The sequence below is a fragment of the Melitaea cinxia genome, chromosome Z (assembly GCF_905220565.1).
Source record: "Melitaea cinxia chromosome Z, ilMelCinx1.1, whole genome shotgun sequence".
Taxonomy (NCBI): Eukaryota; Metazoa; Arthropoda; class Insecta; order Lepidoptera; family Nymphalidae; genus Melitaea; species Melitaea cinxia.
The window spans coordinates 17,893,511-17,918,104 of NC_059424.1; the positions used below are offsets into that span (position 1 = coordinate 17,893,511).

The following is a 24,594-nucleotide window of genomic DNA, read 5'->3' on the forward strand; positions in this document are numbered from 1 at the left end:
AATGAACTGTATTCTGAATTGTTATAAGTTGCACCAAAAGAAAATCAAATGTGAATTTCTTAAAAAAAATCCCAACTAAAATTTAAATCACACTGTAAAATTCTCTTTTGATGCAACAAGAACCTCTTTTAAACCATTTTATTTATCGAGTTAACGCAAAGTTATCGTACTTTAAATTCTCATCTCTATCTAGAATAATAACCATAGGGTTGTAACTATCTTTTTGCTAACAAGAAGTAATTAAGATCAATAACTTTAATAAGACTAATTATGTCTTACTATTTTATTTTCATAATTTTTCTCGTGAGAATTTTAGTACACATAATTATTGAGGGAATTTTAGTTATTTACGTAAAATATTTCATTGCATTGGATCCTCAAAAACATTACACTAATTACAATACCTACCGGCTATAGGCCAGCATTGCTGAATTTTCAAGTGTTCAATTTGTATGAAATTCATTGCGAGAAAGGCTGTATGTCTTAAAAGAAACGTTGGAAAATGTCATTTTGAGCATCTACAATTCTGTAGTGGAACGTGTTTTTTTGTCCATTAGCGAGGCTTTGTTACTAAGCATTATGCAAAACAAAAAAAAATCAACCAAATAAAAAATGTTTTCAATGAATAATTTAAACTATATTTATTATTTTTATGCAAAGTAAGATATTATATTTTGCGCTAACCAACGCAAGGCACAAGGTCAACAACTATCGAGCATCAAGTATTCGAAGAGGTCTAGACATGATGATGCAACAATACCTTATACCTAACCTACTACCACCTTACTAATACCAGGACAAATTATAGCTAAAATTAAGCTCACTGAATGACCATTTCAATATAGAATACATTATAATATTATATTAAAATAATACATAAGCTCAATATGGGTGATTTTAAAAAATATTTGGGAGAAGAACAAAGGAAAACCATAGTTTTATATTTAAAACAACTTAACAAACGAAAGAATTTTACGAAATGTTGGCAAATTGGAAACATAATGTGATTTTTTCATGAATAAGTTTACTCCAGAGATGGTTCCATATCTTTTAGTTAGGTATATAATTAAATTCAACCAAACTTCGCCGAAGTAATGCGTAACTTTCGTGTAAACTGTCTAGATGATAATGATTTACCGAGGTATTCGAAACAACTAAAATGTTACAACATTGTTGCAGCAGTCACGTTTATATATATTTAGAACTTCTGCTGTGGTCATAAATATATCTTTATGTAAGTAAAAACCGCCCACGCGCCACAGCCATGTGGGATCGGCCTAGTAGAATAGCACCCCCTTTCTTCGTGTGGGGGTCGTAAGAGGCGACTAATGGATAACACAGTTCCACTACCACCTTGGAACTTAAAAAGCCGACCGATGGTGGGATAGGCATCCAACTGCTGGCTTTGAAATACACAGGCCGAAGACGGGCAGCAGTGTTCTCAGTGCGACAAATTCAGCCCTGCGGTCACCAACCCGCCTGCCCAGCGTTAAGTGGGCTTTTTAAGTTCTAAAGTGGTAGTGTAACTGTGTTATCCCTTAGTCGCCTCTTACGACACCCACGGGAAGAGATGGGGTGGCTATATTCTTTACTGCCGTAGCCACACAACAGACGTCTGTTTGGTAAGTTACTCTGCGTACCCTGTTCCTTAAATTAAAAGAGTATTCATATTAATACATTTTATCAATATATATAAACAGCTACACGTTTTTTACTTTTAAAAAATAAGAATGATTTAGATGTATCAGCGGTAATTAAGAAATTATGTCCCCATCAGTCCACTACACGCCGTGGCGCATAATTGCTGCGTTGCAAACCTATTCATGTTTCCTCCGCAGCCACTATACGAAAAACCTTTGCACCGTCGAGTTGAGATATCATAATACCACCTGAAATAATATCAAAATTTATATTAAAAACCCGATGATCAGCAGTTGTAGTCATTTCTATCACTATGTCGTCATTCTAAGATTGTTGATGAAAATCAATGATTATCGATATTAATTAATCAATATATTAATTATAACGTTGTACTAACGTTGTATATCATTACGTAACATTATAGAACATTGTAAAACATTGTATAACATTGTATAATAATAAGTAACAAATTAACTAGTTTCCTATATTGTAAATAGGATTCACTCACAAAAAGTCCTTCGAAATTAAACGGGTCATGAGTAAATTACATCGTTTTGTATCGATATAGAAACCCATTAATAGCGAAATTTAATTTTAGTATAGTTTATACAACTTTTATTTTACATAATAATAATAATAATACACTTTATTGTACACCAAAAACAGAAATAATACATAGCAAAGAAAGAAAATTATTAACAATATATTCATTAGGTACAAAGGGCGGCCTTATCGCTAAAAAGTGATCTCTTCCAGGCAACCTTAAAGCAAAGGAAATGGTCTAGCATCAGCATAGGTATACAAGTTACAACAAATTTATAATAAACTAGCTGACCCGGCGAACTTCGTATCGCCTAACAGTGACTTTTAAGTATTATCACAAATCTTTTGTATAGGAGTATAGAAAAGTGTTGTTTTTAGACTTTTTCAGGAAATTATTTTTTTTTTTTTTTTTAGAATTTTTCTCTCCGTAAGAACCATCCTCGTACTTCAAGGAACATTTTAAAAAAAGAATTAGCGAAATCGGTCCAACCGTTCTCGAGTTTTGCGCTTAGCAACACATTCAGCGACTCATTTTTATATTATAGATTTATAATAATTAATAAATTGTTCTTACAGTAGCATTATGTTAAGCTTTGTTTGTATATGATTTCCTAAGTTTGTTTCTGGGAAAATCTTATGAAATTTGCTTGACTCCATTGAATAAAGTTAAAGCCAACTTAAAAATAACAATTCTAGTCATGAATAAAATTCGTATCAATTCTGTTTTAGTGCTTGCTAATAATATCAAAAGTAACATATTATAACAATATGTATGTAAAAGTAATTTATTTTCAAGAAAAGAGTGGCTTACAAGCAAGGTTTACTTACCAAAGTTTTTTTTTTAACTACTTACTTTGGATGATATCCATTACAATTTCCGAAGTCATATTGTAACCGACAAATTATGCCTAACGATAGATCTTTTGGTGCTTGATGAATCCCGATATCTAGACAAATTAAAAACGTATACTTTTAAAATACGGAAATTTAAATTACACAGGTAATTTTTAATGTGATAGTAGAACACATATATTTCAAGTTACTTACAGACATTATATATCCAAAAAAAAATAACAGAACCCAATAATAAACCACCTATTGGTATAACATATAGTTTAGGTGCTTTAAAAATTCCATAAAAATTGGTAGAAGCGTTTCGGAAGAGTGTGACCACAAACATCGTGACACGATATTTTTATACAATAGATTTATTAATACTCATAATCAGATTTACGTCTGTTTGTTTCTAAAAATTTACTCTGGATTTATCAACAACAACAAGAATTAACCCAAAGTTACTAATGATACACTTTTCTTAGCTTTTGACACTTACCAAATTTAGATATTTATATTTAAAAAAAATATTTTTAGAAAAACTTCCCATTTGTTACATAGAGATGAAAATAAGATATTAACATTCCAAACAATATTAATGTACTTCTTAAGTTACTGTTATCTTCTGTAACTTACTGTTATTATTGTTGATGAACTTTCCCGTATAAATGTTGGCTTATCCCTTATTTTTTAGACTCAAGAATGAGATTCGGGTTCTCAGTGTAATAAATGCATAAGTTTTAATCTCATGATATTGATAATCAAAAGTAAATATTGGGAAGCGATATTGTTACTTTAATCGCTCTAGTGTAATGATGCGTGTGCCGTGTCGGTGGCGCCTTAACACCGATGATTGCGGTTTCAGTTCACGCTCGGAGTGAATATTTTTGGTCTGGTTGTTAGTCCTTGTGGGTCTCCCCACCGTGCCTCGGTAAGCACGCTAAGTTGTCGGTCTCAGTTGTTGTCATGTACACCTGATAGCGATCGTTAATCATAATAAAGAATATATCCTCCAACTTACTAGTATTCACTACGCTGCTCCTGCTGTGGTTACTACAGTAAAGAATAAAGCCACCCCCTCTCTTCCAGTGGGTGTCGTAAGAGGAAACCAAGACATAACACAGTTCCACTACCACCTTGGAACTTAAAAAGCCGACCGATGGCGGGATAACCATCCAACTGCTGGCGTTGAAATACACAGGGCGAAGACGGGTAGCAGTGTCTTCGGTGCAACAAAGCCAGCCCTGCGGTCACCAATCCGCCTGCCTGCCCAGCGTGGTGACTATAGGCAACACACATGAGTTCACGCCATTTTTTGGCGCGAATTTGTGAAGGTCTGTGTCTAGCAGCGGACTGCGATAGGGTGAAGTGATGGAAGTGAGAAAAAGAAGATGATGCATAGTAAATAAAATCAATAAATTAATCAAAAATAAATTAAGTTGTCAAAAATACTGTAATACCTCGGCACGTTTCATGGCATTCCGATAACGTATTAAAAACGTTCAAATTATGCGGACAATTGCTGACGTAAGCTGTCTTACAGCCCTCCATTTTAAGATCATAGTAGAATCTGTATAAAATAACATAACTTGTCTAAAATATTATATATATATTACAGGAGAATTCCCTGGAGCTCATTTATTGTGTAGTATAGCGTGTGCCATGTAGACGCTAACACCGTCGTTCGCGGGTTTTTGCTCCAATTCGAAATAGATATTTGCAACTGTACTGATAAATATGAAGGTAATTAATATAAGTTTTGTACGCTCTGACTCTTTACAACCACTTTGATGTAGTAGTGCATGAAATCTCATTAAAACCGGTGGCCACTGGTTCGATTCTCACTCGGTATGGGTATTTGTACTTGTATAGATATTGGTTTCCAGTGTGGGTGTCCGCAATCTTGTGTTTACCCACCATGCCTTTGAGAGCACGTTTAGCTGTCGGTTGCAGTTGTTATCATAGACTACTAATAACGAACGTTACTCATAGTAAAGAATATATCCGCCAAACCACAGTGGAGCTGTATGGTGGATTAAGTTCTGACCCTTCTCCTATATGCATAAAAGGAAAATGCCTAGCATTGGGATATTAAAGGCTGAATCAAACCAGGACAATTGACCAAAACTCATGTAGACCTCTAACCAGGTAGACAACGCGTTTAGTTAAACCAATAGGTTTAGTTAAAATTTCAGTCAAACTAAGTTTTGAAATGGAAATTTAACGAGTAAGTTTAAATATTACTAAAATACATCACGTAATCAGGCCGTCCCTTAGTTACAAAAAGAGAATTTTGTATCAAAATGACGACGATAAATAACTTACCTTGGTCTTAAATATCCTTTTCCATCGCAATCATAACCATTCGGTTGAAATTTACAGTAAACGAGTGCGTCTAAACTCATGAAATCAACAGCTGTAAAATTTAGTTTAAAGGAAAAATATTTTAGAAAACATAGCATGAAAACAAATTTTCTCAAAACTTAGTTATATTTTATCCAAATACCGTACTGGTATCCCCCGTCTGCATTTTGAATAACATTTAATTTATTTCTATTAATTTTTACAATTAATAAATACTACTAATTAACAGTAATTGCTGTACGAAGTTTCGTATAGCATAATATTAGATAATATATATTGTTGAAAGACAAAATCCATTGAATCACCTCTATCTAAAGTGCTGCATATAGAATAACAGACGAAATATCTTGTTTCTCTTTGTTAACAAATACATTAACACTTTAACTTATAGACTAAATAATGCTTAAAACTTTTAAAAAATATGAGACAAATATTTAGTTTTGAATACCCTCTGTTGTAGTGGTTGTAGTAGTAAAATTTTGTAGTTTCACATTTCGTACATAAGAATAAATAATCAAAATTTTAAATATTCTGGGCCACCGAAGCATGTCAATTCCACTTTATCGTTCAATCAAACAACACAATTCAAAATTTTAATATCGATAAAATAGCGATCTATTCAATTTCCACGACCGTAACGTTTATTATTAAAACCAAATAGACTTCGGAACGTATTTATTTGTGGATTTTATTTACCTAAATAAATTTCTATTTTCTAAGTCAAATATTTATAATCTCATACAACTGAAAAATTATTTATATTTAAAGGCTTCCACTGTCCTCGGTAAATCAACCATAATTAAAAAAAAATATTTAACATTAGAATTGCCTTATCACTTTGCAGTAATAACAGCTATGTCTTGAATTGCCTTACGTAGCACTTCCTTTTCAAATTCAGGAGTAATAGATTTTTTTACATTTTCTATTATCCAATCAATCATCCACTTTTGATGTATCCTGTTTTTGGCTTTTTGAAGTCTCACATGATAATCGAGACGTCCTTTCACAGCATGATATACCTGCATGCGCCTTTCCCGATAGGCGGCTTCTAGTTGCATTTCTATATTTTCCTTTTTAGCATCCATCAGCACTTTTTGTCCTTCGGCTCTCCACTGTGCGTCTTTAGAGTCTTTAATTAGTTTTTCATAACCGTCCATTTCATCTTTTCTTCCCTTTTCAAGCTGATCAACATATTCGTCAACCTCCTTGTCGAGAATGCGGGCTAAATGTGGACCAAGTCTGGTTGAGAGGAAATACATTATAGGAAAAACAGATAGTCCAGTATAATATTCATGATCTAAAACATAAATTTCCTTACTCAATAAATAGTTTGTGAGGACTATTCCGAAAACGTATGGTCCACTAACACCAGTTTTAGAGTGAAAAAACAAAAACCATTCTTCTGGTATGAATCCCATTCGAACTTTACCTGATTTTAGAGGTCGTTTAAAACCAATAGATGTAGTGCTAGTTGTTGTAGGAGATGAAGCTGTGGAACCAGCTGCTTGCTTTTTATGTGTGGGACATGTTTCAGTATGTCCTGATACCGTCCATATTTTTAATACACTTTTAAGACTTCCTAATTTGCATATGCGTTTGATTAACATGTCTATTTTTATTCAATAATTTTTAGAACAATTCGATATTGACAAATAATATTTGTAAATTGACAAATAACACCTTTTTCTACTTGAGTCAAAGATTAAACACAAAGATATAGATGTACACAACGAACAAAAAAGGTTTTATTTATCTAACTTAAGCAACAAAAAATTATTGAAAAAGAGTAATTATATGATTAGTGCTTTAGTTCATACGGTTAGTTTCTTTCTTCTTTAGAGTAATTTCAAAGTTCTGATGCAAAAAATTGCTCGATATTAGTAATCAGGCGTCAACAGCGTCTTCGGTGCAACAAACCAACGTCACCAACCCACGATAATTCTTTTTTTTGTATTCATTATTTTCAGGACAAGATTTTTAGATATGAAAGATATCAATATTTTTACGAAAAAAACTATAACAACGCGATTTTCGCGGGTCAATTAGTCAATATAAAACTACTGAAGCCGTTGATTGATCGTTGGTATACGATTTAATCACTCAACTCAAAACTTTTCTAAATATATATGTTATTCTATACAGCCTTGCCTTTTTTACGTGGAGAAAATCCATCATGGATACCCTCCGGCGCGGGGGCGCCAAAGGGTTACGTCAGACTCCTACTGACTAAAAAAAACACCACGTGTGACAAGTCGTCCGTCTGAGTGGGACGAGATGGGGTCGCGCTAGCATTCGCTACCTCGCCCCGGCGGTAGACCTGGACGAAACCTCCGGGCCCCGGCACAATGTTGGGGGTGCCCCATACTCATGGTAGGCTGGAATCGCCTCCCGTGTCGTGATTTGGTGCAGGTACTTACCGAAGCACCCCTGTCCGGAAAGCACCTGCACCAACTGAAAGGTCAGCGGCCCGAACCGCCGCCTCACCCACTTCCGAAAGACCGGCCTGACCGCGTCCACCGTCCACTGCCCGGGGACCGACGGGGCCATTACCTATGTCCGCCACCGCCAAAGTGTGTCCTGTGCCAGCCTCCGCATGCGTGCTGCGACCTCGTCCCACGTTAGGGACTCCCTCCTGGATCTCTCCCTTCTCCCCTGATCTCTCCCCGGGATCGCCGCCTCGAAGTGGTAAATTTTGGCTAACTTCTTCGCCTGCAATCCCCAGGGAGGATCACAAGCTAGCACGTACGCCGCCATCTAGGACACCATCCAGAGGCATATAGCATGCCCAATAATCTAACCAAGAGATGTCTATAGAGCGTTCTTTCTTTACCACTTTTTAGCTTATTTAATAAATGAAATTACTTTATTATAATCAAATAAAAAAAGTTTTTTTATTTTATTTTAAATGGTTTATCTTAATTACTATTAGTTTATATTGTGACTATTATTATATTTAACTAATATAAATTTATAAACAACAAACTGCGAAAAACGCGCTTTTTACATAGTTTTCAGAAGTCCGATTATTTCTTATAATTTAACGTGTGTGGTTTATGATTTAATGGTTTCTTTCAAGAAGGTTATAAGTAAAAAAAAAAGTTATATCAATTTACTTTATTATCAACATGCAATACATGCAATATCAATAATCCTTCTCCTACACGGGGCCTATGCGCAGTAGTGGGGTGCATGCAATAAATACAATCAAATTAAAAAATGAAAATTAGACTACGCAACAAAACCTGGCGTGTGTCTTCAAAACAAAGTCTGGTATGTGTCTTCAAAACAAAGTCAGGTATGTGTATTCGAAATAAAGTCTGGTATCTATCTTCGAAATAAAGTCTGGTATGTGTCTTGGAAATAAAGTCTGGTATGTGTCTTGGAAATAAAGTCTGGTATGTATCTTCGAAATAAAGTCTGGTATGGGTCTTGGAAATAAAGTCTGGTATGTGTCTTCAAAACAAAGTTACAATTAATTGGCCCTATTCAAATTTGTAATATAATCATAATCATATTTTAAATATAAGTTCGTCTAAATTTTGAACTGAATGCACTTAGGGGACTGGGGAAGATTGATGAAGAAAGAAAAAGAACAAGAAGGAAGCATGTAACAAAGTTTCAACCGCATCCAGTCTCCCCTTTACTAAATTCTACTATATGCTACTGACGTTGTCATATTAGAAAAACTTGTCATATTAGAAAAACTTGGACTTCGTTTGCCTGTCGAATTAAATAAGTGTACATTTATAGGAGAATATAGCATTTAACATATTATATTATTTATAATCGGTATTTCGCAGCACGAAGAATTGGATATTTGTCGCCAGTGCAAAGTCCGCGGAAATCATCCATACTCAAATCCACGATGGAAACTCCTCCAAGGTTTTTGGACCTATGAATAAGTAAAATGAATTAATAAATCATTAATTAAAATAATAATATTTACACTGTTATCATAGAAATAAAACACTGACAATATTAGATAATACTGCAGTTTTAAAGATTGAATGAATACATTAACTTCAAAAGGATATTTGTTTGAATATATCTATATCAATGTATTTGTCTTATAAATTTCAAGACAAGAAATATTGACTACTTTAAGGAAATGGTAAAACAGAATGCAAATATCCCACGGTTTATAAATTTTATATAACTTGACACATTTTAATTTTTGTCTCTATATTCTCGGTGATATTTTTTCATAAATATAATTGTTGCTATTTAAAATTTTGGGGTTTACGCATGGGATCTTGTGACACGTTCATTAGTTTATTAAATTTCACCCTTAACTCCACAATTACTGAACTATTTACACACTTGATATCTTGACTAATATTAAACTTAGCTATATATATTTATATTAGTCTTTAACAGAGGAAGTGTGAAAGTTGGTGCTTAAATAAATTTTATACCATCTAACTAAACATCTATAGTAATATTATAAAGAGGTAAAGTTTCTAACTTTGTTTGTTTGTCGGGGGTAATCTTTGCAAACACACATTTGATCATGAAAATTTTTCACTAACAGAAAGCTACACTATTCAGGAGTGATACAGGCTATATTTTTTGTTATTGAACAAAAATTCAGTGAAAAATAATAGTATATGTTAATCAAGTCGAAGAAATGCGAGCAAGATGAAAACTACTACGAGTATACATTTGCATCACAAAAATAATGAACGCCAACGAAGTGGGTACGGGTCGGCTAGTTTATAATAAAAAAAGAAGATTTGAAAAATCATACATGGATGGAACACCAATATATCCTACGGAGTATAATTCAATTTGATAAGTAGCAACTAAAAGTAAATTCAACTTCCACTTGAATGCCCTTACTTAAAAACAAAATAGTTTAGAATACTTTGATATATGAAAGAATAAAAGGGTGACTTTCGTCAATCTGACGGCAAATAAAATTATTACTATTGCGTTTGCAGATAACAGGCCTTCGTCGACAGTAATGGAAATATATATTACGCAATTTGAACGTACAACGACTAAACGTAACTAGGTGTTAAGTATTTATACAATTCTTACTTCGCGTATGTCGCCTTTTGTCCGGCTGTGTCGGGATCTTCATAGCTGACCCACAAACCACCCTCGCCGCTGTCGTCGGGCAGACGGAAAGCGTATGTTCCTAGAGAAACGTAAAGCACTTTAACTCATCCCATTTCATGTAAAACTATTTGTGCAGAAAAGAGCGTGATGTAAATTACAGTACAGTGCTGGTAGCTGTATCTTCCAAATAATTTCATCATATGAACGACCAAAACATGTAACCTATAACATAACACAATTAAAATATATGGTAAAACCGGGATAGATGCCGCAGTGGTGTAGATGCCTCATGTTCTAAAAACCTAACATCCCGAACTCACAAATAAAAATTAATCGCATAAGTAGGAGTCGAAGTCACCCCGTAACTCCGATACCCACAGATATTCGTGTGGTAAGGACGCGTTTGGCTCGTGTGTGTAATTGTCTCCGTGGCGAAATTTACAAATACGTCAAAGTTTTAAAGGTTAGTATTTAAGGTTGTATAATTTTATAAATAGTAATAAATTCGGTTATATTTTTTATCACGTCAATATACTGGGTCATTGAGTCTGCATATAGTTGTAAATAGATGCTATTTTGTTTATAATTTATTTAAAAAATACGTGGGCATCTATCCCAATCACAAAGGATAGTTGCCCTGATTTTTTGAGGTATAGGTGCCTTAGCATCTATCCCTTCATTCAGCACATACAGAGTAAGTTTATATGTTAAATGTTTTTTGTATCTGTTATATTTTTTATGTATTTACGTATATTTATGTTTGGATGTTTTACTGATTCTAGCAGAACTATGCCACGAAAATATAAAAGAAAGGAAGGAATGCGAGCTCGAATTTGTTCTTGGACTATAGAAAACCTACAGTCAGCTTTCGATGAGAAAGTATGATTGTGCAATGTGCATGTTGACACTTGATATGAATATTTTAGACCAACAATTAAGCATTTATACTTTTGTTGAATAAATGCCTGTAAAATTTAATTAAATTTATATATATAAATATCTCTTCCCCCCCTCTCTTCCCGTGGGTGTCGTAAGAGGCGACTAAGGGATAACAAGGTTCCACAACCACCTTGGAACTTAAGAAGCCGACCGATGGCGGGATAACCATCCAACTGCTGGCTTTGAAATACACAGGCCGAAGACGGGCAGCAGCGTCTTCGGTGCGACAAAGCCAGTACTGCGGTCACCAACCCGCCTGCCCAGCGTGGTGACTATGGGCAAAACACATGAGTTCACGTTATTTGTGGCGTAAACTTGTGGAGGCCTATGTCCAGCAGTGGACTGTATAGGCTGTAATGATGATGATATATATATATAAATTTAATTAAATTTTAATATATATATATATATGTATGTATACGGCTTATATATATATATATATATATATATAATATATATATATATATATATATATATATCTCATGTTGAAACTTAAGAATCTATATTTTAGTTAGACAAAAGCTTTAAAAATTTAATTAGGTATAGTAATATGTGTGATATAAAAATTTTATTCTACTTATAACAATTAAAAGATATAAAAAAAACACAAAATGTTTTTCATTACTATGGTCCATGTTTCTTGGAGACAATCGATGTTTTAGGAGTAGAACTACCTAACATTTGATTTGGGTTTTTCGTTTACACGGTTTAAAGGGAATCTATCCTACTCTCTATTTTCATGGTGGGGCAACTATCCATATAGGTAGGCATCTATCCTCAAAAAAAAGGGTTCACGAAAAGCCAATTTCTGCTTAATCTGCATTGGGTAGGTTAAAAAAAATAGTAATAATTCCACATAAAGGATTGAGCTAGCTACATTAATAAAAATTATTCGTATAAAAATCATATTTTTAAAATTAGGTGGCTATTTCAAAAAGTGAGGCATATATCCCGGTTTTCCCCTACGTAAAGTAAAACAATTCATTACAGTTCAGAAAGCTTGAAATTGAATTTAGTCATTCTTTCCAAAAATAATTGGTTAAGTGCAGAAAACTTTGTACCGAAACCCTGACTAAACTACTAAAAAATTATTTTATCTTAATTCTAACTAAATTCAACAAATCATGTTTTAGCACTCCATTCACCATATCCAACAATTACCAACACCATATACTATAGCTATAGAAAAGCCATAACATAAGCACATATACATAAGCACTTGTGGTGTACCAACCAAAGAAATCTCCGTCCTTCGTTAAGCCCTGGTCTGAAAAGTTAAATTTAGCGGCTAATTCCCGATAATTGACAATAAGCGAACTTAAGCTAGTCATAACCAACGAAAGTAACTGTCAAGCTTTGTTATTTAAGTTTTACTCATGAAGAACTTACCGAAACGTTTGCTGGGATCGGTGACCTTCCTTAAGTGAGGACGCATGCCCTTCTGGTGGTTAGGGTTGATAAGTTTCGCGCATACTTCTGGGTAGCTCAGAAGACCTTCGGTTTTAGTGTAAGGTCCTAAAGATTATATACAAATTTTAGAAATATATAGATTTTACTCTATCAACATCATTAGTTCGTGACCGGGGTTGAGTAAATTTAAATAAGAGTTGCATAATAATACATGTATATTACCGTGATAATACCCATAACATGATATATTATTGCAATATAAATAGGTAGGTAGGTTTCTATGTATGTTAGAAATAGAAGAAAAAAAAACAATATAAGTTACTTGACTAAAACGACCTAATATAATTAAAACTCAGAATGCATAAACATTTTTTAAAGTACGACATATCTTCAGCTGTCTTCTCTATCGTATAGACTTTACTTTTATACATATACTAGCGGACCCGGCAGACGTTGTCCTGCCCGGAAAACACTAACTACACTACTAACTTTGATTGCTTACATACCGATAGCAGCGCCACCTACCGGGTCCAATTGGGATAAAAACTATTCTATCTCCCAGGTTGGACTAAATTACAGATGCTTACAAAATTTGATAAAAAGTGGTTCAGTAGTTTCGGAGTTTATCGCTCACATACATCGTGAATTTTTTATTTATATATAGATACATAAAACTCGCAGGTTACTTATTAAAATAATGAAATCATCAAATAAAGTCACGAAAGATTTTTAGATCATAAAATACTCAAATAAGTATATTTTAAGGTGAAGATAAGATTTTCTTTACAATTTGATATTGACGAAAATTAATTTACTCAATTAATGATTCAATAAGATACACGGCACTGTTGAAAAATAGTTCTACATTACAGTGTATATGAAAATTTAATTTGAATAACGTACCGGCCTCGCCCGGTCCATTAGCGTGTAGTGGTGGTACTCCGGAAATTTCGCTCTCGGAATCTAATTTCCATGTACGAGCATAGGAGGCGATACCGACTACAATCTTGTTACTGGGAGCTCCGCCAGCGAGCCTGTAAACGTTTGATACAAATTAGTGGTCAATACAAGTTTTTAAACTTTTACGATCACTATTCAACAGCTCTGGTCTAGTGATGCGTGTAGTCGCCTTTTGCACCGGCGGTTTGCGGTTTCGATTCCCGCTGGGGATGAATATTTGTATTTGTATAAATACCGGTAGTATCTTATCGGTTTGGATATCTGTCCTTATGGGTCTCGCCACTGTGCCCGGAGAGCACGTTAAGCCATCGGTCCTGGTTGTAATCGTGTGCGGATGATAGCGATCATTACTCATAGTAGGGAAATATATCCGCCAACTTCTCCTACATAGGGAATAAGGCCTATGCCCAACAGTGCTATATTACAGGCTTAAGCGCGTATATATATAAACGGTAAGAATTTATTCTAATATAAAGAAAAATCCTCCTGCTTCATATAAATATATTATAGACGCTATAAAAATAGTGTTTAATATCTGTGACATCTTTGATACTAATTGGACTTCAGGAAAATTACAAAAACGAAAAAATAACCACCTTTTTATACAGTATGACACAAATTTGATTTTGTACTACTCGTCATTAATTACGTTTTCAATTTAGCTACATAAATATAATAGTAAAAATATTATTACAATATGCACAAATAAACGCATAAAAACACTTCGTATTTTAGCATTATTAATTACCAGTAAGATACGGCAGAGTCGACGTTGAGAAGGTCATTACGGTTCTGGGGCTTGTAGATAGGAGCCGTGTAATCAGCTTCCTTGGGGTTCCTCGATGGAGTGTAATAGTCGAAAGCGTTCAAGTTGACGATGTCCACCATGTTAATGATGGCTGGCACATCGAAGTAGACTGTACGGAAATATTTAGTTAAAGTAAGGGGTTTGAACTTCCTAATACAAAGTTGCAAAAATTAAATAGTCTTATCTCATAATCCATTATTTACATAATGAAATTATTTTTTCCATGTGAAATATTTTAACACAAATTAGCATCTACTTACTAGTAGAGTTCACATTAGGGAGAACGGTAACAGAAAGTTGCATGTGAGGCTTGAGATTGAGGGCAGCCTTCAATTCTCTGACTAGGGCAGTGAAACCTTCTCTGTGTTCAGCCTCTTTTTCGTCAACGGGGGTTGAGCCGAATGTTTTCTTGAAAGTGTGCCAGATTGATCCTATTATATAAAATTATATTAGTTATATTATCTAACCTGAAGTAAAAGTAACTTCACAAAGTTTTCTCTACTTTTTGGTCGAGAGTAAATTTTACTACAGTCTGCCATTTATACCGACAACATTTTGCCTGCGTTTTAAGATTTACGACATAATTTGTTAATCACAGATCAGCAGGGCTATTCTGTAAATAACAATTTCGATATCGAGCTTCACCTGAGTGACAGCGCTCACTTCGAAAGCGAACCCACTTCACCTTGGTTTGGAATTCTGTAAACATTCCGTACGCACAAGCGATGTGAAGTGAGTGTCGAATCGAAGAGCGGCAATTTAGAGCTGTGTTTATTTTATCGATATTCTTTTCTTATGACTTTATTTTAGAATATGTGCAATGAAGTTAAGTGTCGAATCAAGTCTCGAATTGTGATGTGTGAAGCGGTAAATCCCCTTACAGAATACCGAAGTCATACTATTAAATGTCAACGTTCTCACGCAACAGGGTTCGACTCGTCGCCGCACTCACAAGTGTGGCGCTACGGGACTGTCGAGTTTTAATGAATACGAATTTGATATCTCACCGCGGATTCCGCTGTCGAGACACGAAAATGTTCTTACAGAATAGCACTACAGAACAAGCTTTAAAATTAGTACCTGGGTGACCGAGCTCAGCTCGGTATTTTTAGTAAATCGTGAAGGATTAGTAGTAGAAGAGAGAGTTAAAATGATTCGCTGCCGGTTTGGATGAAGTCTTTTTCAACCGAATTCAAAAAAGGCGGAAGTTACTCAATTCGGCTGAAGGAAACTTAATATATATATCCCACCTTCGGTGCAACAAAGTCACATTCAGGACACTTTTTTTGTTATGTCTTTTATTAGGACTTTTTGATAATTTAATATAAGATTTTTAAACTATAGCAAAGAAAGTAAACTATTAATTTTACAAAGATTTTAAACCTACTATAAATAGTAATCCAGAAATGAGGAAGTAAAAGCGAAAAAAAAAAATTAAAAGTCCTCTCCTGTAAAATTAAGAAATGAGCTGCTTTGACTTTAATAGTATTAGATAGATACTTAAAGGTGCTTCTAACTTTAATATGCTTAAAAATTTAATTTTTATTGCAATAAAGTATATAATAAAAATTTTCATTGATTGTTCTTTTAAATAACTATAGACAATAATTTATAATTGTAATATAATATGTAATAATTGTATTGTAAAATCTCATTATAAAAACACTGTTAATAAAATTTAATATTCTTAGTAATGTTTGAAAATTCCTCATTTAAAATAATAAATTAGTCATAACGTTAAAATAACTATTAAATAGGTTACAAAATGTCAATAAAAAAAATAACTAAATTGTACAAAATTAAAAATTACATAAATATTGATACATATTTAAAATGACGTCTGGCCGCATCTAGTTCAACATTTTTAGATCTGTGTATTTGTGTTCCTTCGCTTATCGTATTGTTCCTTTATCCTGAATAGTGAGCGGTCTTACCATCAATATATACTTATCTACCCTCACTTTTTTACTTTTTTGTGACGACATCCTATATTTTGTTGAACTATTGTGTATTATCCGACACGCTCGGCTAATAATAATGTAATACCTATACGGTATATATATATATATATCTATTCAAAAAATGTTTTCTTTCTAATATTTTTCTCGTATACGTTAATTGTGTAAATATCTTTGACCTCAACTATACACAATAATTAGTACTTTCGCAGTACTATTTTAAATAATAGTTCTAAGACTTGAAGTTTTGTTGTTTAATTACAATATGTCATATTACAATAGCAGTTTATAATGAAACATACCCAAGGTGGAGCGAATCTTCTTCGGCTTGATCCTTGCGAATTGCCAAGCGAGATCGATACCATCAAAACCATGCTGTTCAGCTAACAGTACTCCAGAGTTGACGAAAGCAGTTCTTGCTTGTGGAGTCTCGAGCTGTAATAAATATAATTTTAAGATTACGTACAATACACATCACAGGTAAATGTACGGTAAATATTTTTGCTATAACTCAAGTAATAAGTATGCGGTATTTCTACAATATTTCTTTTAGTTTTAAAACGACTTCAAAAAGGAGGAGGTTACTCAATTCGACCATATATATATTTTTTATGTATGATCGGGGATAACTTTGTCGTTTATGAACCGATTTTGATCATTTTTTTTTAAAGGAGATATCCCAAGAGTGGTACTATGATAACGAAACCAGGATCTGATGATGGCATCCTAGAGAAATCGCGAACGAACATTGTATTACTTGTTGGTGTAATTGAAGTCGGTTTTTTTTTTTTATTTGCTAGCAAAAACATTATTTATTATCTGTAACTAATCGAGTGGCTTAATAGAAGTTTGTCAATATACATAGAGAGATCACATCTTAAGGGTTAAAGGTTTACTCACGGAAAATATAGCGGTAAATCTATTTTAGTAACTAAAATCTCACTTTAGTATTCTCTAAAATCTTGAGGTTACACTTTCTTTTTAATCTCTCGCGAGATTTTCCTTTGTAGATATACAAGGAAATTTTATAACTTGATCCGTTTGATTAATTTTGATAATTTTCAAACTAAGTAAATACGAATACTTAAATCTCGCGATAAGCTTATAAAAATTGTATATAAATTTTGTAAAATGGCGTTATATGTTGATAGTAAAAGTTTAAAAAAAATTTTTTTAGGACATTTAAAATAAATACTTGTCCTTTATAAAGTTTTTTACTTATAATCTATATCCTAAAATACAATTAAATTACATGAGAAATGTAATAGAAGCTAAAGTTAAATTAATATACAACGTTGGCAATTTAAAAATACATCAAAACTAACACAACACAAGAAAAAAAAATTGAGGGTAAAACGAAAATATATCACCACAAAGTGCGTTTGAAAGTGCAAACAACTATCGACGTGAAATGAATAACTGGAGGTGGCTAGGAACGCTTGTGAGCATAGTAAGGTTTACGTATTTCGTACTTTTTAATATTATATATATACAATATATATATATATATATTTAAATCAAACGAATTCGACTCTTTTATATAATTAGCTAGGTTATTAAACAAACATCAGGCAGTTGTTACATAGGCACATAGATTCTTCGATGTTGAAAAAAATGTTTTATGAATTAAGTTTGTATGAATCTTCAATCCCTTACCAAGAAACATTTCATGCACGCTCGATTAATAATTGTAGCCGCCATCATTGTTAATAAAGACGGTTAGGATTGTTACATTGATCATAAAACTCTTAACCGTAAAATGGTTGAGAAATGTTTAAATTTATGCAAAACGTATTCTTTGATGTCGAAATTAAAAATAAAGACTAACTGGGCTAAGAAGTATGTAAGTATGTTGAGCATATTGAGCATATTTTGTTATTATTATTTATCCTAAATGTAATGTGAAAAAGTTTTGCTGAAATTTCACCCAACTACTGACATACATTCTGGAGGTTAAATGGTAAGTAATGTTAGAAATTATTAAATTATAAATATACAATCGTATAACTAAACGTTGTACTTGAGATGGAAACCGAACCCACAATCAGAAGCTAGTATGGAAAGGAGGATTACTACATTTATATAACTCACCAGCAAGTTGTATTTTTGTTGTTCTTCCAAATCAGCGTCTCCTCCAACAGATAATAGTACTTTAAGACCAGGGTATTTCGACTTGAAGTTGGTGATAGCTCTGTAGTTGGCGTAGTTGCGGTCGGTGTCCAGGTTCTCGTTCAGAGATACCATTTTGTAAGTGTCAGGCTGTACTCCGGCATAGCCATACACTAAGTGAGTGCAGAACGACAGTGCTGGGTCCAAGTCCATGGGGAGCATACGTGCTTGAGCTGGATAAATGCATCCCTCAACTTTATTTCAATGTATGTAACAATTGTTATATACTTTTATGTAATATTGTAAAATTTCGAAATAAAAATTTAAAAAAAACAAAGGAAAAACATTAATTGACGCTTGCTATTCGTGTTGGTACAGAAAATGTTGGTTATACTATTATTATTATTATATTTTATATTATTATTATTATTTCTATATCATTCATAAACAGCTTTGCGCTGGTAACTAGTGAACGACACTGCTCAGCGTTATTTCATACGACTTCACTCATATTTACTTCATATCCCCCACGCGTATGGTAAAGAATGTTAGGGATGAATGTCGAAGGACGAAGAGCGGTCGCCAGACCGAAAAAGCGATGGATGGATTGTGTGCGTGAGGATATGAGAAAGAAAGGAGTAAGCGCTGAAGTGACGAATAATAGAGAGGAATGGAAGAGGAAACATGTTGTGCCGACCCTACATAAGTGGTATACGGGCAGGAAGATGATGATAATTACTTCATACCCCGCGCATTATATCGCTTATTAAAGAATACACTCCAAAAATTCAAGTCATAATATCTTAAAACGATAACGTACGATCAAATCTTTAACTCAAAATTTACCATATAAAGGTTAAAGATCATTTATTTCTCAAAAGAATACTTCACTTACATGAGTAATTAAAAACACTAAAATTAAACAAAAATTTATATTTTGGGTACATCGCAATTAAATATATAATATGTAGGGTAGTATTAAAATATATATACACAAGTTAACAGAAATATGCGCAACTGGAAGTGTGTAGAAAACAAGTAGTTATTTATTATTCAACAACCGTTCCTTATATTAAAATTCAAAAAACGTATTGTAGTAAGACGGTTAAATCCTTTATAAATATCTATAAATTATATTCTAGAAACTTCTTTGACCCATGTTAAATAATAAATTTAAATAAACTTGCAAATCACAAGAAATAAGTCTTAAGATAAAAAAATTTGAAATAAATTTCATATAATTTATTTAAGCCATGAAAAAAAACCTTTTTACTGGGTATACAGATTTTGATGATTTTTAATTTAATCGAAAGCCGGTGTTTATCATGTGGTCACATTTAAATTTCATCGACATCTGATTACAACTTTTGGAGTAATCTTTGATAAGGCGTTTTTACTTGACTATTTTTTCGTCTACCTACGTTGTATTACTTGTCAATATAATTGAAGTCGGTTTTTCGTCGTTTGCCAGACAATTATTAAGAAATTTTGTGTGCATATCGGGTAGGTCTAAGAATCGTCCAACATCTATTTTTAAAAACACCAAAGTGAAGTGGGTGGAGATTAAGGGGGTTAATAACATATATGGCAAAACAACATTTGCGAGGTATATATGATATATATCTCATTCATAGTTATATATCGTTCTTTTGTAATAAAATAAAATACTAAACGTATAAAATTTAAACTCGATCGTAACAATTCATTAACGTAGGCATATAGCACAGCAAACATCAACCTCACACTATTATTTTGCATTAAACACTTAAAATGTTTAACCACAGCAAAATGTTGTATAAAAAAATAACATTTACGTACTCGTGTTACGAACTCTATGGTTGGAAATGACGCAATGGTCACAGAGTATAATTTAAGCTACAGAGATTAACCGTCTAGTCGAAAATTGTCTAAATTACTTTTCTTGACAAAATTATAATAACCGTATAAAATGATAGTGGACATTGTACTCTACAATTACTACGGACCGAATCCTGACTTTGTTACTTACGATCAGATGCGGTCTCACTTGAATTGTCATTTAGTGGTATAACTTTGTGTCGTAGTATTATGATATATTTCTTGACGAAGAACTTATTAACGGCCTTACCAAAATTGTTTCTATACTTTCATAATTTATAGGTTATAAACAAAAAATATTGAATACAAATTACGTTACAATTGATGTAACTTATTGGAAATGGTAATGACGAATACGTAAAAAGCGTAAAGGATTAATAGATAGACCACAAAATTTGGTTTAATTATTTTTAGAAGTAAACAAAATGATTTCAGTGTGGGCGTCGATTGTAGGCGTAAGTATATATATGTATGTAGAGTTATTAGAACTCAGTGCGGATAAGACAATCAAGTACAAATCATTCTTAAAAACAACAGGTCAACGACCAGGAGAATATTACAAAATTATGCACGTGTTAGACAAAACTATGCACATCTTAGATACTTTCTATTTTTACACAATATTACATAAGATTGTATATGATTAAAGATCATGTAAGATTTAGTCTATTTGTAATATACCCGAATACCTTCCATTTGATCTTCTTGTACATTTGTTATAACATTGAGGGTACTTATAGATACCACTTCTAAGAAGTAATACTGTGACGTTGTGATGAATAAATATTTTTGAAGGCAATTTTTAAATAAAAATTATTTACTTAGTTATTATAAATACAAATGTACAGAGTACACAATTACATAACGCATTTCGCGTATTTTAACACGCAAGTTATGTAATTTAAAAAATAGGACGGACTGCTAATAAATTTAAAATGCATGTAGGTACATGCATTTTTTGGTAAGCATTTCATAAGTGCCAGTTCAACTTACGACTATACTCGTACTAGTACATTTACTTTATATTTTAATGTGGTTATGTTTTCATTACATAAAGCTTAAAATATCGAATAACTCGTATAACAATACTTTTAAGTTGTTGTTACTTTAAAATATGTTTAACCGACTTCAGAAAAAGAAGGTTCTCAATTTGATTTTATTTTTTAAATGTATTAGAATTTTTCACTGGGCGGTCCGATTTCGAATATATTTAATGCTTATTATAACTTAATTGTTACTGCCATGATATACGCATTACTTCATTGAATACTTATAAAACTTTTATCTCGAAACTGTAACCATCGTCGAAACAAAGGAAAGATTTTCAAACACTTCTAGAAACGTTTATTTGTTCGTTATCAACTGACACGGCTGATAAAGGGGTCACGTAATTGTCGAGAATTTAATTATCTTAAGTATTGTTACTAATTAGAAATTGTTCTTATCGTAATGGGTCAAATCCTGTAAACAAGACGAGTGACGTCATCGCTCACTTAACATGTGTATAATAGGTTTGTACCAGAACATGTAAGGAGGAAAACAGTTTACAAGAATGAAATCAGACCGTCATATAATTGTCCTTGTAATTCAAAGGCTTCCTTCGCCCACATTTGGTTTATTCGAATATCTTTACGCTTGCGCGGGATCAAGTATAATCTACTGTTTTTTGTTAATACCACAAAGATTTTTGTTTATTTTTTCATTTTTGAAACGCTTTATGTACCTATTCTTAACCCACAGCTTACCATAGGCCTCTTTCACAATGTAAGAGCAAGATCGGAGCTGCTCCAATGCGGGTTGGCATATTGCCTACAACAGTCACAAACCAGTGCTGTGACCGTTGCGCCAACGCGTTATCACAAGTGGGTAGTAGGGTAACTCAAATAATTCTGGTCTCGATACTCTCGATAATCTCGGTGAAAAGTTATGAGTAAGTATGTTCAATGAAGTCGAAATTAACAAAAAACGCAGACGGAATGTATTTATTTAGTTACAATTTACGCATATATGAACCATATTGCTTTCAACCTCTTTGTAATTTTATATTGGTTTTATTTTATTGATTTAATGGCTTTTAAGCTCTGAGGAAATATATTATGATAGTAATATAAATATTATCTGCATTTTTATGTTTTATTTTATACATAAACAGCTTTTAGATTTTAGATGTTAACTAAGTAAGATAGTAAAAAATAATTTTATAAACTAGTTCATTACTAAACAAGGCCATATTTGTATATAGCCTACAGACCATTTATATAAAATATAGCTTATTACATTTCAACTGGAAACGTCGAAGGTTCCAAACAAAGATGACTAATAAATAATGTAAATGTCAACATTACGATTTCTCGAACTTGTTTGGTTTAACACGATTTTGCACAAAAAAAAAAATGGCGTCCGGTAATATGGCGGGTAGATCTTTCATTTTGGGTTCGTGAACATATTAAAATGTTTCCTGAATCAAATAGTAAATGTGAATAATATTTAATGTCATTCAAAGAATAATACACATAATATTAATTTTTGCCAAGATTAAGTGAAGCACGGCGGCGGATAACACTATATATAACGCTTCTCCTGTTTAAAAACAAGGATTTTCCCAACTGTGGGATGTACACAGGCTAGCTTAATTTATAAATCAATTCATTTGTTAATATTTAAATAAAATTAAATAAAATATTTTTCTAATCTTGAAATAGTTTCGTAAATACTTTTATATTGGAAAAGCAAATATTTTTTTGTGGAATATTCCATTCAGTTTTAATAATATAAAAAGTATATAAAACACCTTGACAGTAATGATAAAGGTCAAATAATAGCCCTGAAACATGTTGTTAGTTTCGGTTTAGAATTATAATTTATTGAAAGTAAATAATAATATAAATATGCGGCAAAGATATCTAAAATCTATAAAAAATGTCATAGTAAATTCAGTCTAAATTAGACTTAAATTAATATAAATTATAATAAAAATTGCTAAGCACCGCTTATAGATTTCTTCATCTACCGTCAAATGATCTTAAAAAGAAAAAATCGAAACGATATTTAAATTATTGCAATTTTACATCATAGCTTTTAAATCAATTGTTCGCTTTTAAATTATTCATCACAGCGTAACGCTTTTAGAAGTTTCCGAACCTGTTTCGAATGTAAACTAAGGATGTCGTTAATTGTATGAATAAACGCTCAGCAACAAAGTTCCCAATTATTAAAAAAAAAAAATAAAGGATTTATTTTAATTTCGATATTTAGTTCAAAAATGGAACATAATATTAGAAATAAAAACATTCGCAATAGTTAATATTAAGTAACTTACATTCTCGGACATAGCTCTTGCTGTCATAGTAGCAGACGACTTTGGTTTGGCTGGTTGTGGTGGCTAAAGCCAGGGCGAAGAGCCCGAGGAAAGCGACCAATATCTTCATGCTTGCGATAACCACGTCTGATCACCACGGAGCGTGTGTGGCGAATGTGAGTTAGCTGCGATCCGACTAAGATGACCGCGACCATTTAAGAAGGTCATAGATTAGTAATCGTTGAACACGTAGTTTGCTTATTTTCCGTTATGGCCATGACAATCTGCTGACCGGTAGATCGCCAGGTCACGTCTGAATTTACATGAAAAAAAAATAATAAGACATTTTTTAAATAAAATTCATGATTTTCTACAATTGTATTTAATCTTAAACAAAAACGTAAATAATACTTTTTATTGTTAACATGACTTACATTTCCTATCCTTCCTACTCGTATGTATGTGTACAGTTGTACTAGTTACAAACAGTAGATTGTTTTTTTTTTTATTATAGTAATTTTTTGATACAAAACGTAAGACTATATTTTACTATTTTTTCATTGATTAAAATATATATTTAAAATAACACAATCATTTTAGTAGTCATTCATATGTGAGCAATTAACTTACCTGACCTTTCATTAACAACATATGGTTTACAAACATTTTGAATAGCGATCCGTCTTCATAATTCTTAATCTTTGACAGTTATTAATAAAGTTGTAAGGTAGGAGTTAGTATAACATTTTTTAAATGATGCCCTCTTAAGGGGATCCCAGACAAATTCGGCCGTTTTCATGTGCTATAAAGTA

General features: G+C 32.7%; 3 protein-coding genes across 3 annotated transcripts; all 3 read right to left on the reverse strand.

The window, feature by feature from the left end:
- Window positions 1-1,757: 1,757 nt before the first annotated feature.
- LOC123668891 (actinia tenebrosa protease inhibitors-like) lies at window positions 1,758-5,548 on the reverse strand. The gene is made up of 5 exons (XM_045602582.1): window positions 5,530-5,548; window positions 5,344-5,434; window positions 4,479-4,588; window positions 3,038-3,131; window positions 1,758-1,889 (listed from the first exon to the last, which is right to left on the reverse strand). Exons 1-5 carry the CDS (start codon window positions 5,546-5,548, stop codon window positions 1,763-1,765), a joined length of 441 nt encoding a protein of 146 aa, XP_045458538.1. The 3' UTR covers window positions 1,758-1,762.
- LOC123668942 (ATP synthase subunit b, mitochondrial-like) lies at window positions 5,490-8,017 on the reverse strand. Its single transcript, XM_045602634.1, has one exon. The coding sequence runs from the start codon at window positions 6,987-6,989 to the stop codon at window positions 6,216-6,218; it is 774 nt and encodes a 257-aa protein (XP_045458590.1). The 5' UTR covers window positions 6,990-8,017; the 3' UTR covers window positions 5,490-6,215.
- Window positions 8,018-8,481: 464 nt separating this feature from the next.
- On the reverse strand, window positions 8,482-23,954 carry LOC123668940 (chitinase-like protein EN03). Its single transcript, XM_045602633.1, has 9 exons — window positions 23,804-23,954; window positions 18,610-18,860; window positions 16,821-16,953; window positions 14,821-14,991; window positions 14,501-14,669; window positions 13,696-13,826; window positions 12,772-12,897; window positions 10,423-10,522; window positions 8,482-9,274 (listed from the first exon to the last, which is right to left on the reverse strand). Exons 1-9 carry the CDS (start codon window positions 23,910-23,912, stop codon window positions 9,163-9,165), a joined length of 1,302 nt encoding a protein of 433 aa, XP_045458589.1. The 5' UTR covers window positions 23,913-23,954; the 3' UTR covers window positions 8,482-9,162.
- Window positions 23,955-24,594: the final 640 nt, after the last annotated feature.